The sequence below is a fragment of the Vicugna pacos genome, chromosome 7 (assembly GCF_048564905.1).
Source record: "Vicugna pacos chromosome 7, VicPac4, whole genome shotgun sequence".
Classification (NCBI taxonomy): Eukaryota; Metazoa; Chordata; class Mammalia; order Artiodactyla; family Camelidae; genus Vicugna; species Vicugna pacos.
In genome coordinates, this window is record NC_132993.1 from 12,576,790 (window position 1) to 12,592,862 (window position 16,073).

A 16,073-nucleotide genomic window follows, 5' to 3' on the forward strand; every position below is an offset into this window, starting at 1 on the left:
ATCTGTAAGAGCTGTAAAGTAAGTTTGGTATCTGGTGAGGCAAATCCCCACCTTATTTTTCTTCATATTTTCTTGGCTCTTGGTCACTTGTTCCTCTTTAGAAATTTTAAAATCTGCTCACTGATTTTCACAAAAAACCCTGCTATTATTTTTTAAAAAATCTAAATTGGGGAGACTTGACATCATAATGATGCCGAAATTTTCTATTCATACATGTAATAGCATCTCATTTAAATCTTTAATATCTTTCACTAGTTCTGGAATTTTCTCCATTAAGATCTTGGATGTCTTTTGTTAGATTTTTTTTCTTTAGGGATCTATTAGCTTGTTCACTTCCTTTTTCAAAATAATTTTTTTCCGGTTTTATTGAGATATAATTGACACTGTAGAAGTTTACGGTGTATAGATGATGACTTGACATATGTGTATATTGCAAAGTGATTACCACAATAATATTTAACATCCATCACCTCACATAGTTCCCAAAAAATTACTTATCTTGTGATGGAGGTGGTGATAGCTGGAAGATTATTCTTTCTTCTTTTTTCCCTAGTTTCAAAAGGAGTAAGTTTTGAATGTTTCTCCTTAAGCACAAGTGAATGTTCAGAACCATTGGTGTTACTAATAAATCCTAATTTTATTCCTAGTATGCCAGTTTTTCAGAAATTGTGTATAGAAATTGAATTTTATTGAATGCTATTTCTGTGTTAATTAAGAGCCCATGTTTTTTTCTCCTTTATGTGTTAATGTAGTAAATTATATTAATTTTCTAATGTTAAGTCTGCTGTGTTCCCAAGCCTGTCATAAATGTGTACATACACCAAACATACACATACACACACAGTGCTGAATTTGGATTGCCAACATTTGATTTAAAATTCTTGCGTTTATGTTTAAATAAGATTGGTCTACAATTACTTTATTTTACCTTTGCCTGGTTTTTATCTTACAAAGTTCCTAACCTCATAAAAATAAGATTGGGATGGCTTCTTTTTCTATTCTCAAAAAGTTTATGTAAAATTAGAATTATTTTTTCCTGAATGATCATGTGTCTATAAAAAAATTCTAGGCCTGATGTTTGATTCCTGGAAAGATTTTGAACTACTGACCCAATTTCTTGTAATTATTAAAGGGCCCATCAAGTTTTCTGTTTTCCCTTGAGTCAGTTTTAGTAAGTTGCTATTTTTTCTAAAAGTTTGTTTATTTTATTTTTTTCAAACTCACTGTCATAAAGTTGCTTATAATACCACTTTTAGTGTCTATGCCATCTTTAATTTTGTCCCTTTTTGCCATTCTATTTTTTCTCCCTCTTTTTTTCTTAATCAGTCTTTCAGAGATGCACTAATTTTACTAATATTTTTTCTTTTTTAGAAGAACAAAGTTTTATCCTTTGATCCATAGATTATATAACCCATGGTTTATTTCTAAGTGTATTTTTAAATTAATTAAAAAATTTAATTTCAAGTGAATTGCATTGTGGTCAGACTATATAATAATAGAGCCTTTGAATTTTGTTGAGACTTGCTTTATGGGTGTGGTACATGGCTGGTTTTGGTAAAGGTTCTATGTACATAAGACTTTTGGCGTGGTTTTAGATGAAGTATGTTGATTGTGTGGTTCTAATCTGCTACATCCTTAATGATTTCTTTGTCTGTTTCTAGTATTAGTTACCCAGAAAGGTATGTTAAACTTCACTATGAATTTGTCAGTTTCTCCTTGTAATTCGGTCAATTTTTATTTTACATATTTTAAAACTGTTAAGAAGTATACACAAGTATAACATTTTTACATTTCTAGTAAATTGAACCGGTTAGTAATATAAAGTGAATGCTTTTTATTTCTAGTAGTGCTTTTTGGCCATAAGTCTACTTCATTTGATATTAATAAACCTATGTCAGCATTCTTTTAGCTACTGTTCACTACTCTTTTACTTTCAAGCAATTTTGTTTCTATTTTAGGTGTATTTCCTGTAAACATCATAGAACTGGATATTTTTTCAGCTTGACAATTTTTGTCTTTTAATTGAAAATTATTTATTACGATTTATTCATTTATTGTGATTACCTGTACATTTTGAATTTGTTTCTACTGTTTAACTTGGTTTTTGCTATTTGACTTGCTTTTTCTGTATTTCTTTCTCTTTGGGATCTTTTCTTTGGTGTTTTTTCCCTTATTTGATTTTCTCCCCCTCATCTACTAATTTGAAAGTTGTGTTGGTGAATTTCTGGTCTTTTTAGTGGTTACCTTGAAAAACAGACCCTTTAACTTAATAAACTTTAGGTTAACAACTTAAGCTAATCACAATTTTTATCATTCTCTCAAACAATAGAAGAATCTTTAATAATTAAATTTTGACTAGGTCCATTTAAACTTGTTTACTCCATGTGTGGATTTGGATAAATTACTTAGCCTTCCTGTGCCTCAGTTTCCTTATATATCAAGTAGATAAAATAATGGTTTCTACATCAAAGGGTTATTGTGAGAATTAAAAGAATTAATATGTATAGAACACTCAGAACAATGCCAGGCATGTAAGATGTACTATATAAATATTGCTTCTATTATTTTCTTAATCCCAGAAGTTAGAAATTAGCATTGTTCTATACAGTCAATAATTGTTTAAATTTAGACATTTACCATTTTGTTTTTTGCACACAGTTCCTTTGTTCTTATGTTTCCTGGGGTCGTTTTCCTTTAAGTTCATCTCCTAGAAGTTAGTTCAGTGAGAGTCTAGTGACAGATATGTTTTCTGTTTGTCTGAAAGTTTCTTTATTTCATCCTCATTCTTGAAAGATAGCTTTATTGGGTATTTCTCTCAGTTCTTCAAAGATTACTCCACTGTTTTTTCTGGCTTCCATTGCTCCTGTTTAGAAGTTAGCTGTTAATATAAATGTAGGTGTATTAGTTTTTTGGGCTGCCATAACAGAGTGCCACTTGGTGACTTGGTGACTTAAGAAAACAAGAATTTATCCCCCTCACAGTTCTGGAGGCTAGAAGTCCAAAGTCAAGGTTCAGCAGGGCCACCTTCTGTCTGAAGACTCAACGGGAAGATACTTCCTTGCTTCTTCCTAGTTTCTGGTGCTGTTGGCAATCCTTAGTGTTCCTTGGCATTCCTTGGTTTATAGCTGCATTACTCTGATCTCTACCTTTGTTGTCTCATGGCTTTCTCCTTGTGTGTCTCTGTCTGTGTCCAGAATTGCCTTTTCTTATAAGGACACCAGTCATTGGATTAGGACCCACCCTGACTGAGTATGACCTCATCTTAACTTGATTACACCTGCAAAGACCTTATTTCCAAATGAGGTCACATGTTACAGGTACCAAGGGTTAGGACTTGAATATATATTTTTTGCGAGGACACAGTTCAACCCATTATGGTAGGTAATCTCTTCTTTTTCTCTGACTGCTTTAAATATCTTTTTTTTAAACTTTATTTTATTATTTTTAAAATTTATTATTATTTTTTACAACCAAGGATGCTTTAAATATCTTGGCATTTTTGGTGCTACAGTTTCAGTAAGATCTGTTCATGTGTAGATTTATTTTTATTTAATCTACTTATAATTGGCTGTGCTTTCTGAGTGGGAGGCTGTATGTTTAATCAATTCTGGAAGCTCCTCAGCCATGATCTCTTCAATCTCTTCTAATTAGACATATGTTAAGATCTTATTTATCTTTTCTGCTTTTTAGCTTCTCTCTCACTCTCTGCTGTATGTAGGGAAATTTCTTCACTTGGTCACCCAGTTCACCAGGTCAGCCTTGTCTGAGATGCAGTGTGTCCTATCTACTATGATTGAAAATTTTCAATTATTGTATTATTTACTTCTAAAGTTTCTGTTGGTTTTTTTCTTCAAATTTACCTGGTTAATTCTTATAGTTTCTTAATCCTTACTCATACTTTGATACTCAGTTTAACTTTAAAAAACACTTTATACATATTATATATCTGTATCCGAGAACACTGATGTTTGTTGTCTTTGGTGGACTGATTAGTTTTTGCTGATTTTTGCCTATGTGTCTTATTTCCACCTCTGTTTTCTGATTTATTTGTGACCTCATGTTTGCTGAAACTTGATCTGTGGAAGTTCTTTTGAGGTCTAGGTTGAAGGTGAATTCCTCCAGAGAGGATCTGTTTGCTTTTCTGGGAACTGAACCGTGGGTCTTTAAAGTTAATTCTCACACAGGAAGTGTGAATCAGCTTAACTTGTGATGCCTGAGTGGTTTTTGAGTTCTCAGTGGAGGTTCTCGTCCGTTCCACCCAGAGCCAGTGCTGTCACAGGCAGATTTCCTAGCTGACTCCCTTTGAAAGGCAGATTCCTTTCCCAGCCTCCCTTCACTAAGGGTGTGTAGTCTTTCGGATCATAGTTTTATGCAGACTTGTCTCTTTGGGGGTTTTACCCCTGACCCTGTTCAGACCCCGCATTTGTTTCCTGTTTCCTCCTTACTGCTGAAAACAGGGCTCTTTGTCATTACTCATTGACATTGCCCTGGGACAGCCCACTGGCTTTGGTACTCACTCACCTCTCTGGCTCCAGACCTTCCTTCCCTTTGCTCTTGGCGGTGCAGTATTTAGAAAGGGAGAGATCCTGGTGGCTCAGAGTGCAGCCTGTTCTGCCAGACTGCTTGACTTTAAACCCCCACTCTACCAACTTTAGCTTTTTGACCTTGGACAGGTTTCTTAACCTTCCTGGGCTTCTGTTTTCCCATCTGTGAAATGGAGATAAGTCTCAGCCTTGGCGTCAGGAAGACTTAATCCCTTAATATGTATAAAACACTTAGTACAAGGGCTGGCTTGCCCCACATACATTCAATATATGTTAACTATTTTTGGCTTCTTGGGATTTCTGTTTCTTGCCAGCTCAGCAGTGCATTGTAAAAAAATTTTTTGGGTGGTGGTAATTAGGTTCTTATTCATTCATTTATGTATTTACTTAAATGGAGGTACTGGGGATTGAACCCCGGACGTCGTGCATACTAAGCATGCTCTCTACCACTGAGCTATATCCTCCCCACCAAGCAATGCATTTTAAAAAAGAATATTTTAACCAACATTTTCTGTGTAGTGAAATGAGTGTCATGATAACGAATTTCCCATATTATCATGATTATATTATTTTTGCACAGCAAAACTAATCTTAAAAAGCAGGTGTCCCCTCCTCCCACCACATTTTTTTTTAATGTGCAGGTCACACGCATGTTCACATCTTCCAGCCAGGTGTCTAGAAGAGCATGGTGGAAGCTGAGGGGCCTGAGTTCATTTGGCTGGTGGAATTTTCAGTTGACATCTCATGTTCTTTTGCAGGGTCACATGCACTGAGTCAGCCAGCAGCTTTCTCATTGGTTTTCTGAACTTTGACTCCATGACATTCGGTGCCTCCCGGGCTCGCCGCCTTTCCACAGCCTCCTCGGTCACCAAACCTCCACATTTTATCCTCACCACTGACTGGGTTTGGTACTGGACCGATGAGTTTGGTTCTTGGCAGGAATATGGAAGACAAGTAAGTGTCATGGAAAGAGGGTGAGTGTTTCCTCCTCTGTGGTCTGTGATGGAGGAGCCTTTCCAAACACGGGCACAAGGATTGCTCTGGGGAGTCCCTGACAGAGTGAAAGTTCTCCAGATCCCCTTGTGACTTGCTTGCTTTGGGGGAATTACAACAAAACTGGATAGTTTGGAGTATATTTGTTTGAGGTTCCATCTTTGAAAAAACAACAATCTGTTGGTTCATGAAAACTGAATGGCCTAAGTTGTAGTGAGGTCATGTTTGGTTAAATAGGGTAGAAAGATGCTTCTCTAACTGTTGAACAGATAATCCAGGGCAGGTGCCTGTGTGTGAAGCAATGTTGGTGTAGCTGTGGAATCAAGTTTAAGGCTTTTTGGAGCTGGCTTTCTGCAGCTTTACAGAAGGTAGGTAGGTAGGTGTATGAAAATTGACTTAATTCAGGTATTAATTTGTTATCTGGACTGAATAACTGCTGCTGTCAATTATTTGAAGATGTTCTTGGATGAGTCAGATTAAGGGGAGCCGCCTGGTCACTTGCAGAGGTACAAGTATAAGGAGGTCACCATTTCTATACTGGCAACTTCTCCAGAATGTGGTCTAGTAGACATGTGTATTCTTCTGGGTTGTAAGAGGCTCTGTTAAAGCTTCAGTTTCTTGTTCTTAACTGCACTTAGAATATCTTTCTCTCTGGGAACTCAGTAATGTGAGCTTCATGAGGGCAAGGATCTTTGTCTCTCTTTTGTCACCAGTGTACCCCTATGCTGAGGACAGTGCTTGCACCTAGCAGGTCCTCAGGACACAGACCTTGGCCAGTTGAAGGACAGAGTATTGTTGTACCCTGCCAGCTGGTCAGTTGGACATGGTCACTCTCAGCAGGTGACTTGAGCCTTCATTCTTCATCTCTGTTTCTTCCAGTGGTAGCCTTTCTGTGTTGACTGCTTCATCTGCCCTATTTCCTGCCCGTCTCCCTCTTTAGAGCATCCTGGGATTCCTTCCGTCTTTCCTTGATGTGTTCAGAGAGGCTCTCTAGCATCGCTCTCGGTTTGTCAGGAGCCGAGGGCGGGGCAGGGGGAGATCAAGCCTGGCGTTGAGGGGGGAGATGAGGATGAGCTTGTCACACTCCATGGTTGGAGCTTACCTGGGGTCATCATGGGGAAACATGGAGCAGGCAAGAAGCCCCTAGCAGGTGTGATGCCACTCACATTTTGTTTGGTGATTTGCCCTCCTTTTAGGGGCCGAGCAGGATGACACAGGACCCTGGGGACAACCCATGTGAAAGTAACATTTTCCTAGGTGACTTCAAAAGCTATGATGTCACAGCTTTGGGGACAGGGGCCCTTCTTCAACAACTCAACGTAGATTTTTCCCTTTTTCTTTTCTAGGCTACCACTCCTTTATTGCAGTGTAGTCGGAGTGCATCATTTAGAACACTGAGACTTCAGAACAGTGAGAATGTCTGGGAATGACCTGTATGTGGGTATTACCAACATACCACATGCTGGTGCATTCAGATGTGCGTGTGTGGACTCGGTGACTTCCGGCTGCGTGGTCTCATTTAGTACCAATGACTGGGCCCCCTCATAGGGTGACCTGCCCATCCCTTCCTTCCCCACACACTTCTGGTGTCACCCCATATTTGGATTTCTGTCTTAGTTTTCTGCTAATTGTCAGTTCAAGGCAGTTTTCCCTTGATTATCAGAAAAGCTAGGTTCTTCTCTGCCCGAGCTCAGGATGGACACCCGAATTTCAGATCCAAATTGCCTCCACCCTGTGTTAATTGCATGGATGGCCATAACAAAGTGTCACAAGCTAGGCGGCTCAGGACAGGACTAGTATGTTGTCTCACAGCTCTGCAGGCTGGAAACTGAAATCCATGCATCAGCAGGGCCGTGTTGTCTCTGAAACCTGTAGTGACCCCTTCCTTGTGTTTTCCTCGATTCTGGTAGTCCGCTGGTGACCTTTGGTGTTCCTTGGTTGCATTTGCATCCCTCCAGTCTCTGCCTCCTCATCACACAGCATTCTTCACTTGGCTGTCCTCTTATAAGGATACTGGTCATATTGGTGAAAGGCCCACCCTACTCCTATATTTAGCTCATGGTAACTCATTGCACCTGCAGTGACCCTGTTTCTAAATAAGGTCATGTTCTGAGGTACTGGGGGTTAAGACTTCAACATAGGTTTGAGGGGGTCACAGTTTAACCCATAACCTAATCTTGTGTGTGAATATGTTACTTTTCTTGGCCCACTGAATTTTCCTACATTGAACCTGACATCCCTGAGATGGTGGGCTCCAGGATATATTGCCCCGATCTGTATCCTTTCTGGATTATTCTTAACAGGCTTCTAGTATCGGCAGACCTTTTGCCTTGCCCTCTTTCCTGTGATGTCTTTTGTGTTGATCTAAAAGCTCTGCCATTACCCCTACCCTGCTTTTGTACCGGAACAACCCAACCATCTCTGCTTTAAATGGGAAACCTCCACTGATTCCTTCACTTGCCAGAATCCAACTTCTGTTCCCATTGCTTGTTCATCTGGTCCCTGTTCCCAGAACGCCTGCAGGAGTGGGGACCTGGCCAGGCACAACCCTTGTCCTGCTGGAGATGCTGGCCAAGGGCGCAGGTGCCAAATCACATGGTGTTCCCATCCTCCACCCAGGTGTGCCCACTCCCTCCTTCCTTTCTTTTCTTTCTTCAATTATTCATTTATTGGTTTTATAACATGCAAGTTTCATGTGTGCAACATTATATTTTGACTTCTGTCTGTATCACAGCATGCTCACCACCAAAGGCTTAGTTTCTATCTGTCATGACTTACCCATTTCATCCCCCCTCCACCTCCTTTCCCCTTTGGTAACCACCACTCTGTTCTCTGTATCTCTGTGTTTTTGTTTTGTTTGATTGCTTGACTTTATTTTTTTTAAGTTTTTGTTTATTTTATTTAAAAATTTTTTATTATGTCCCATGGGAGCCTCAGTCTCCTTTCTTGCTCCTCCTCTATCTCCTTCATGATCTTTTTTCTACTTCCCCTGTGAAGGTTTGGGTTTCCCAGGATCTAGTCTATACCCCCTTTCTTCTGACATTGGTGGCCACCTTGAGTGATGTCAGTACCTCTGTCTCCACCAGATTCCTGTCTGAACTTCAGATGTGTGTGTCCGGGGATCCGCCCTGTATTTCTGTGGCACCTTGGCTTTTTGTTCCAGGCACTGTGCTATGTGCTCTCCTTGCCTTATTTTAATGATTTTTCCAGCTCTTTGAGGACAGTGACTGTACAACAACATGGATATGATTTAAGCTCTGTGATTATTCCTTTTAGAGAGTGGAGGTCATAGAGGCTCAGAGAGGTTCATTCCCTTGCCAAGGTTGCAGAAGTAACAGGTTTAGGAGCCAGGATTCAAACTGAGTCCATTCCAAAATTTTTGATATCGTGTAGATAATTGGAGAGAGGACAGGGGATCAAAATGGATAACTGAAAAAAATAGCAGAGCTCTCCAAAAAGACAGCAGCAGGGAGGACTGAACTCTGATGAAAGGGTGGTGGGAACATAGGCTGGAAGAGGCAGCACTGCTTAGGCCTTCAATGAAGCCACATTTGCGAACTCCCTGTTGACATTTCACCTTCATCCGAAGGGTGATGCCCACCATTACAAGTAATTTGCACATCCCCCCTTCACTGCTCCCATGGCGGTTATCTGGGTAGCAGGGCCCATGTTTACTGCCCTCTGTTTTCCCTGCAACTTTTAGGAGGCAGTCGTGTCAGCTCTTACCCTGTGCCTCCCTCTCCTGCCACAGCCCGGGTCCTTGGTCCTCTCCCCTCTGCCTCCCCCAGGGCACAAATATCCACCAGGGCATGTCTGCAGGGTGACATGGATGGTCCCCAGCATCTGTCTTCTTCTCGCCATCACCAAGTGTCTGGCTGTCCCTCCGCAGGACATGGAGCACCCCACGACCAGCGTCAGCAGCAGCGATTTGGAGAAGGCCTACCTGGCGTACTGTACCCCGGGGGCTGCCTCCCAGGCAGCCACTATGATATTCCAGGCCGGGAAGCACACATACGAGATAGACTTCAAAGGTACTTCCTTACCTGCAGCCCCTACCCAGCAGGGCCTGGTCATCCGCGGGCTCTGCCTTTTCCACTTTAACGCTGGAGGAGCTCCATGCACATTGAGGGCCAGGAAAGAGAGGGACAGGGTGGTCCCTGCTCCTGAAGTGCTGAGTCTGGAAGGGGAGGTAGAAGACCTGTCAACAGATGAGGCCGGCCAGTGAGATGCAGGAAAGGCGGCCTGAGGGAGTGAGGTGGGGACAGGAGCCCAGGTGTAGGGACAAGCAGCATTAGCAGGGGTGGTTGTCCCGTAGGCCATGGATGAGTCCCTCTGTGTCTGAGGGTTAACCTCAGTCCCTGTTCCCTGTATGGCAAAGTCATTATCATCTTTTCTGTAGGTGCCTCACCATAGCCTGGTGGCCAGCTAAACACGTGGGAGACACACTTCAATTAAAAATTGCTGGGAAGCAGACTTTCATGTGCTCTGCTTGTGGTGTCCTGAATCTGGGCCTTAAATGGCTTATTCTGGTTGCCTTGACAGACAGACAGAGGCAGACCAAACACCCTTTGGTTAGGTTCTTCCAATGGCTGATTTATGAGGAATTTTTTTTTTTTAAGTTTCAGATTTTTGTGGCTTCTCTCATGCCATTTCCACATGGATTTATCAGTTCATCCCTGTTCAGTTCAGTTTTGCATTTAAATTCATATTTTACACACTGAATCCTTCCGAATTTTCAGCACTTTTTAAGGAAATTTAGTGGACCTTCCTTTAAGCAGTTTAATGTTGACTCTCTTTTTGTGGACCTTCTTCTATGTGGAAGGCAGCTAAGTGCCTTTGATGAGTTACCTTAAATTCATTTCATCTGCCTGCTGTTAGCCAGTTGGTTTTGGTTGTGGTTTTGTAGCACTTGTGGTTTTGCTCTGAGTAGAATCGCTGCCCCCTCCATGTGCCTGTACAGAGAGCCTAAAATTTCCTCTGCTCTACAGCAAGGACTGCTCACCTGTCTTCAGTGTCTGCTGGGAGCGCCAGTCATCTGTGAGGTGGTTTGCAATCCACAGTCTGATAAACACAAGTGCACCAGAGGAGACAGTGAGAAATGCATGAAACAATAAGTCAGGACTGGCCTGAAGGGCAGCTCTATCTAGCTAGCGCACGTCTGACTGCTCCCGACCACAGAGATATTTCTTTAAAGTATCTGGACGATATCAAAACAAATAAATCAGAAATGTCAGATACGTCCTTTATCATTCTCAGCCTAGGCAGCCACTGCCAGAGGGCAGAACCCCAAGGAGCTGGTGGGGAAGAGCACACGCAGCAGGTGACTGCAGCCTGGCTCCAGCTCACTCGGGCGGGCACGATTCTTTTGGATGTTTGTTCGTAGTTAACAGTAGCCACAGGAGAAGTTCTGAGGTGGGTTAACTTCCCCCTTCATCACTACCCTGCTAGATACAGTGAAAGCAAATCTTACACGCCAATCTGCCACTCACATTTATCAACTAAATACTTGTTGGGAAGCAAGTACGTTCTTAGAAACACACACAACAGGCCAAATGACTTGTTCTGTAGCATGAGGGAAGACTTGGCTCTGTCCTTTTAGGGACTCCTGTCACAAAACAGCCACTCAAGACAAACGCCAAGATTCCAGAGGAAGAATTCCGAGACCTGCTAGCTGGTGTCAGTTGGGCGGAGTCCGCAAGGCTAGGGTGTGTTTAGGGACTTAGCCTAGTATATCCCTGTAAGGGTAAGTTAGGAGGGAGGCCTCATGTTTACCCCACCCGTGGGGTGGTTGGGAATGGGTCTCAGACATATTTCGCCAGTCAACATATGTTGAATAACTTAATTTCACCACTAAAAAGCTCATTTGAAATTCATCACAGTGTTAATCCCCAGACCAATAAGAAAAACCTTGTTTAAGTAAGCTAATTAGCAGGGTATTGATGGGAGATTGAGTGATGGGTAACTGAAGGGGTTATGGTAGCCGTGTCTGGATTTTGGGCTCCCAGTTAGAATGTGGGGACCTCTCCTCAGGTGTGCCCATTTTTGATGACTACCTGGGCTGTGGTGTGAGGTACACCTAGGTGATCACAGGGTGTGTGCTCAAATACAGTAAGGTAAGTTCAGACATCTACAAATTAATACTAAAATATTTTTCAAGTGAAAGAAAATTGTTTATACTGTAAGTGCAGAAACTGATGCTTGACAGAGTTTTCCTGGTGAGCTGGGACATGTAATCTAACATGTAAGTATTGTGATTTGTCAACCCCCCACCCTCAGAATGAATCTGAGAATCTTTCAGGTGGACGTGGGGCAAGAATTTCATTTATTAAAGATAGAACAGGTTTTAAAAGGTTGAGAAATACTGCTACAGGGTAAGTTTAGTCAAATTTTAAAAAGTCTTATAAAAGTAAAATTATTATATTAGCTATAAATCCCACTGGCTCAAGATGTGGTAATTCGATCTCAGGCTGGGCTGAAGCTTTTTATATCCAAGCTGGGAAAAACTGCTAAGCAAAATAATAATTTAAACAAGATTGGAAGGAACAGTTTAAAAGCAGTCATGTATAATTGATATGTCAATTACTAATCATTCATCCATTCATTAAACCCAGTCTCCTACAGATACCTGTTTTCTTTATGAATATTTGAAATGTGTAAAGCTGCCTTATTTTAACAGACTGATTGTGGGTTCTGACATTTGGATTAGCTTTCCAACCCATTTAATTTGTGTTTATAAAACATTGCCGTCCTATACGTGTCTGTGGGTATTTTTGTTCGTTTTTCAGCCTTCATTCAGAAAAACCTGGTCTATGGCACAGTCCGAAAAGTTTGCCGGAGACCCAAATACGTGTCTCCCCAGGATGTGAAGATAAAGCAAACGTGGTAGGTAGCTTTGGGGAACTTGTTACATAGTGTGTATGTCCGTTGGCTTGTGCTCTGCTGCAGGAACAGGAAACCTTCTCAGATTGGCTACAGCGTTAAGAGGGTGAGTTAATTTGCAAACTGATGCCCTGGTACTCTCTGCTTCTGTTTCCTGTGCCCTGTCCCCCTCTGTGTGTACTTGTGCTTTCCTTCACTTACTACCAAAGTGCTGCTGTTTATATGAGTGATCTGTAAAAGGCTTGAGGATTCATGAAATGGGAAAGTCAGTGTCTACTACCCCATTTCAAATAGAAAAGTATTAGCATGTATTATAAAGCTATAAAATGTAACGTAAATTTATAAAAAGGTAAATGTTAATCGTTCTAATGATGATGCAGATGCAATCAGTAAAGCATTAAATGATAAGCCAAACACAACATAGAGGAAAAAGATACCAAAAAAATCACTTCATTAGATGTTTTGTCTTTAAGTTGGCAAGTGGTGTTATTGAGACATGAAGGTATTCTTGTGCAAATTTTTCCGGAAGCTAAAAAGTTCTTTCTGAGTTTAGACTAATTTAGAGAATGATGAGGCAAAAGTAATAACTTAACTCCTAATATTTTTCTTTGTTTCCTTCTTCAAGTGATTACATCTTTTGTTTTATAACTTGGAGGAGATCTTCTTGAACAGCTCTTTGGGTTTTTCTATTTTTTTTTTTTGTATATTTGTTTTTAGAGTCAGGTTTTTTCCAGTGGTAGCAAACTGTGGTTTTTGTTTCTAACAAAGTATTTTAGGTTCCCCTCTGTCCTCTGGTTGTGTCACGTATGAGTGACAGTTTCAGCGCAGGGTCAGCTGTAGCCATTTGACTGCTGTCATGCATACTCCACTAGTTGGAAAGGTCTTGAACCAGAGAGAGAATTATCCTTGTGGGTAGAGACTTTATGATATGTAACTATAGGGTTGCTTGTTGTGATCTACAAGCCAGTCTAAACTTGAAGCCAGTTCAACAGCTTATCTTTTCAAGTGAATAATTGAGTCACAGACCTGAATTTTTGTAAATGGTGAAATAATGGAATACACCAAAAGTTATACAAATAAAGCCCCACTATTTTAGTACTTGAATATCATGGAATACCCAAAACACCAAACACAGGTGCTGCAGGTGCTCATGGGACAGCTTCATCCCCAGAGTGGGGTCCTTTATGTCACAAACTACCAGAAGCCACTAGGGTAATTCCTGGCCTCGTAAGCATTTAGGAGCAGGGAGGCCCTCCTGTAGCTAATGGGGGCAAATGTGTGAACTTTTCACTGATCAGACCCCTCTGGGGCAGTAATTTTAAGCTTGAGGCAAGTGTGCTGGATTGGAGCTGGGGGAGGGGTCAGTTCTCTCCAAACCACACGGCCACTTACTGGGGGAGGGTGGCCTGGATGGTGGATGAGAGGTACCATAGTGCCCATTAGTTTGGGTGTGGCACAGCCCAAGCTGGGACTGTAACCGGCGTGCTGTTAGTGGGCTGCCCCTTCCATTAGCTGGAGACGTTTGGCTCATTTCTGTTTCACGGAGAACCGAGAGTGTTTCTGTTGGTCCTTTTAAGATTCACAGATAGACTTCAGTGGTTGTGTTTGTGGGGCATGGCAAGGTCATTTAAAGGAGCTAGAGGGAAAAGGTGTTATCAGTCCAAGAAAAGAGAGCGCCTGTGAGTCTAAAAAAGTAACCTCCTGGGGTTCCCCTCCCTGTACCCTTGTAGCCAGTGTGCCTCCCTTTCTCCCTATTAAAATTCATTTTTGACCATGTATAAAACATGACTTAAAAATCAAAACTATATGAAAAGGTATAGTCGGTAGTCAGTATCCTCCTCACTGTTACATCCACAGTGATTCCATGATGGGTAACCATTTTCATCAATTTCTGGTTTACCTTTGCTATGTTTCTTTTTCTAAAAATGAGCAAATGCGTATACATAAAAAAGTATTTTCTTTTTTTCCTCTTCTTGCATAAAATATAACCTTCAATATATTCTTTTCTGTACCTTTTGTTGTTCACTTAAAAGTAGATCATTACTAGATTTAGCATGGTGATCATTTCACAGTATATACAAATTGGAAAAAAATAGATAATTACTCTCTTTCAGTTCATTGAAGTCTTCTGAATTCTGTTTCTGTCTTCATGGTTCTCTGTCATGTGTATGTACCATAGTTTATTTAATCTGTCCCCTTTCAAGGGATTTGTTTGCATTTTTTTCAATCTTTTGCTATTATAACACCATTAAGGATGTCTGGTGTCTGTGCTATTTCATATTTGTGGGGGTGAGTCATCAGGTTAGAGTCCTACGAAGTAAATGCAGGTTCCTCTTAATGAGGTTGAACTGCTATGCACTCACCCCACAATGTGTGGGGTGCTTGTTTCCCTCAGCCTTGCCAACATAGCAAGTCATCGAGCTCTTGGATTTTTGCTATTCTCATGAGTGAGGTTTAATATTTTTTCCTAACATGAAGGGCCAGTTTCCTTTATTTTTCTGTGGACTGTTTGTCTTTTCATCTGTTCTTCATTAACCTTTTGGTAGTTTTCTTACATATTAAGAGTCTTAACTATTGGGGAGATAAGCCCTCGGTTTGTTAAATAAATTGCAGTTTTTTTCTTTGTTTGTGTTTTGACTTTGTGAAGTATCTTGCCATGCAGAATTATTTCTTGTTTATTTAGTTAAATGTATCAGCCTCTTCTACGGATTGCTTGTGGATTTAGAGTTTTGGTTAAATGTGAATAACCGCACTCCTGGACAACATTTTTGATTCTTTCCCTATCCAGAGCCTGCCTGAGGCATGGTTTGGAAAAATCCGTCTCCTTTCTGAGACTGGACTTCTTTTGTTGTCACTCTACTTACTTTTCTGGGGGCCACAGCAGACACCACATATCAGAAATAAGAGTGGTTATTTTGGTTAAATTCAGACTAAGATATGAGTGATTCAGGATCTCCCCTCTCTGTTGCCCAGCAAAGTGCATGGTACTTCCTCCTAACCCGTGTGACGGTTGCTGGGGTTTGTAACTCGAGCAAGCAAGTCTGCTTGGGCGTCCGTGGCCACTGGCACTCTTAGGGTGGGTCGCTTCCAGAAACAAATCCTATGTTGACACAATTAGTAGGGTCACAGATCTCCATATTCAGAATTTTAGTGTAAGGTTTGGAACAGCATTTACACATCAGGTATCTGGTTTAGTTGCTTACTGTCCTTCCATCCTCCATGAAGCTTTTTTTCATATGATTGTGTCTTATTTTTTTCTTACCTTTTTGATATATTTTGTCATTTAATTATTTCCCCCCTCTGCTGGTTTGGAAGTTACACACTGTATTACTTTTTTTTTTTAAAGGCCACTCTAGAAATTACAACATGTAATACACTTAGGTGTAAGTCAGTATCGTTGCCCTCCTATCACCTAATGTAAGAGCCTTCATATACTTTATTCCACTTACCTTTCTCTGGGCTTGCTATTTTTTAACTTCACGAGATGCTGCTTTTTTATACTATGTTTGTTGCGTTAAATTTACTCCCCTTTTTACCATTTCCTTTGGCTTTCCAAATTTCCTTAGATGACCATCTGGTGGAAAAAAAGTCTGTGCTTTTGCTTGCCTGAATATGTCTTTATTTTGCCCTCAGTCTTAAAGATATTTTCACTAGGTG

General features: G+C 40.9%; 1 protein-coding gene across 1 annotated transcript in view; it reads left to right on the plus strand.

The window, feature by feature from the left end:
- The window catches only part of PARP12 (poly(ADP-ribose) polymerase family member 12), a 39,752-nt gene that overhangs the window by 16,615 nt on the left and 7,064 nt on the right, over positions 1-16,073 (plus strand). The window contains exons 6-8 of the mRNA XM_015244238.3: positions 5,303-5,498; positions 9,427-9,568; positions 12,323-12,419. Of these exons, the coding sequence (XP_015099724.2) occupies positions 5,303-5,498; positions 9,427-9,568; positions 12,323-12,419 (435 nt within the window). The remainder of the gene's footprint in view (positions 1-5,302; positions 5,499-9,426; positions 9,569-12,322; positions 12,420-16,073) is intronic.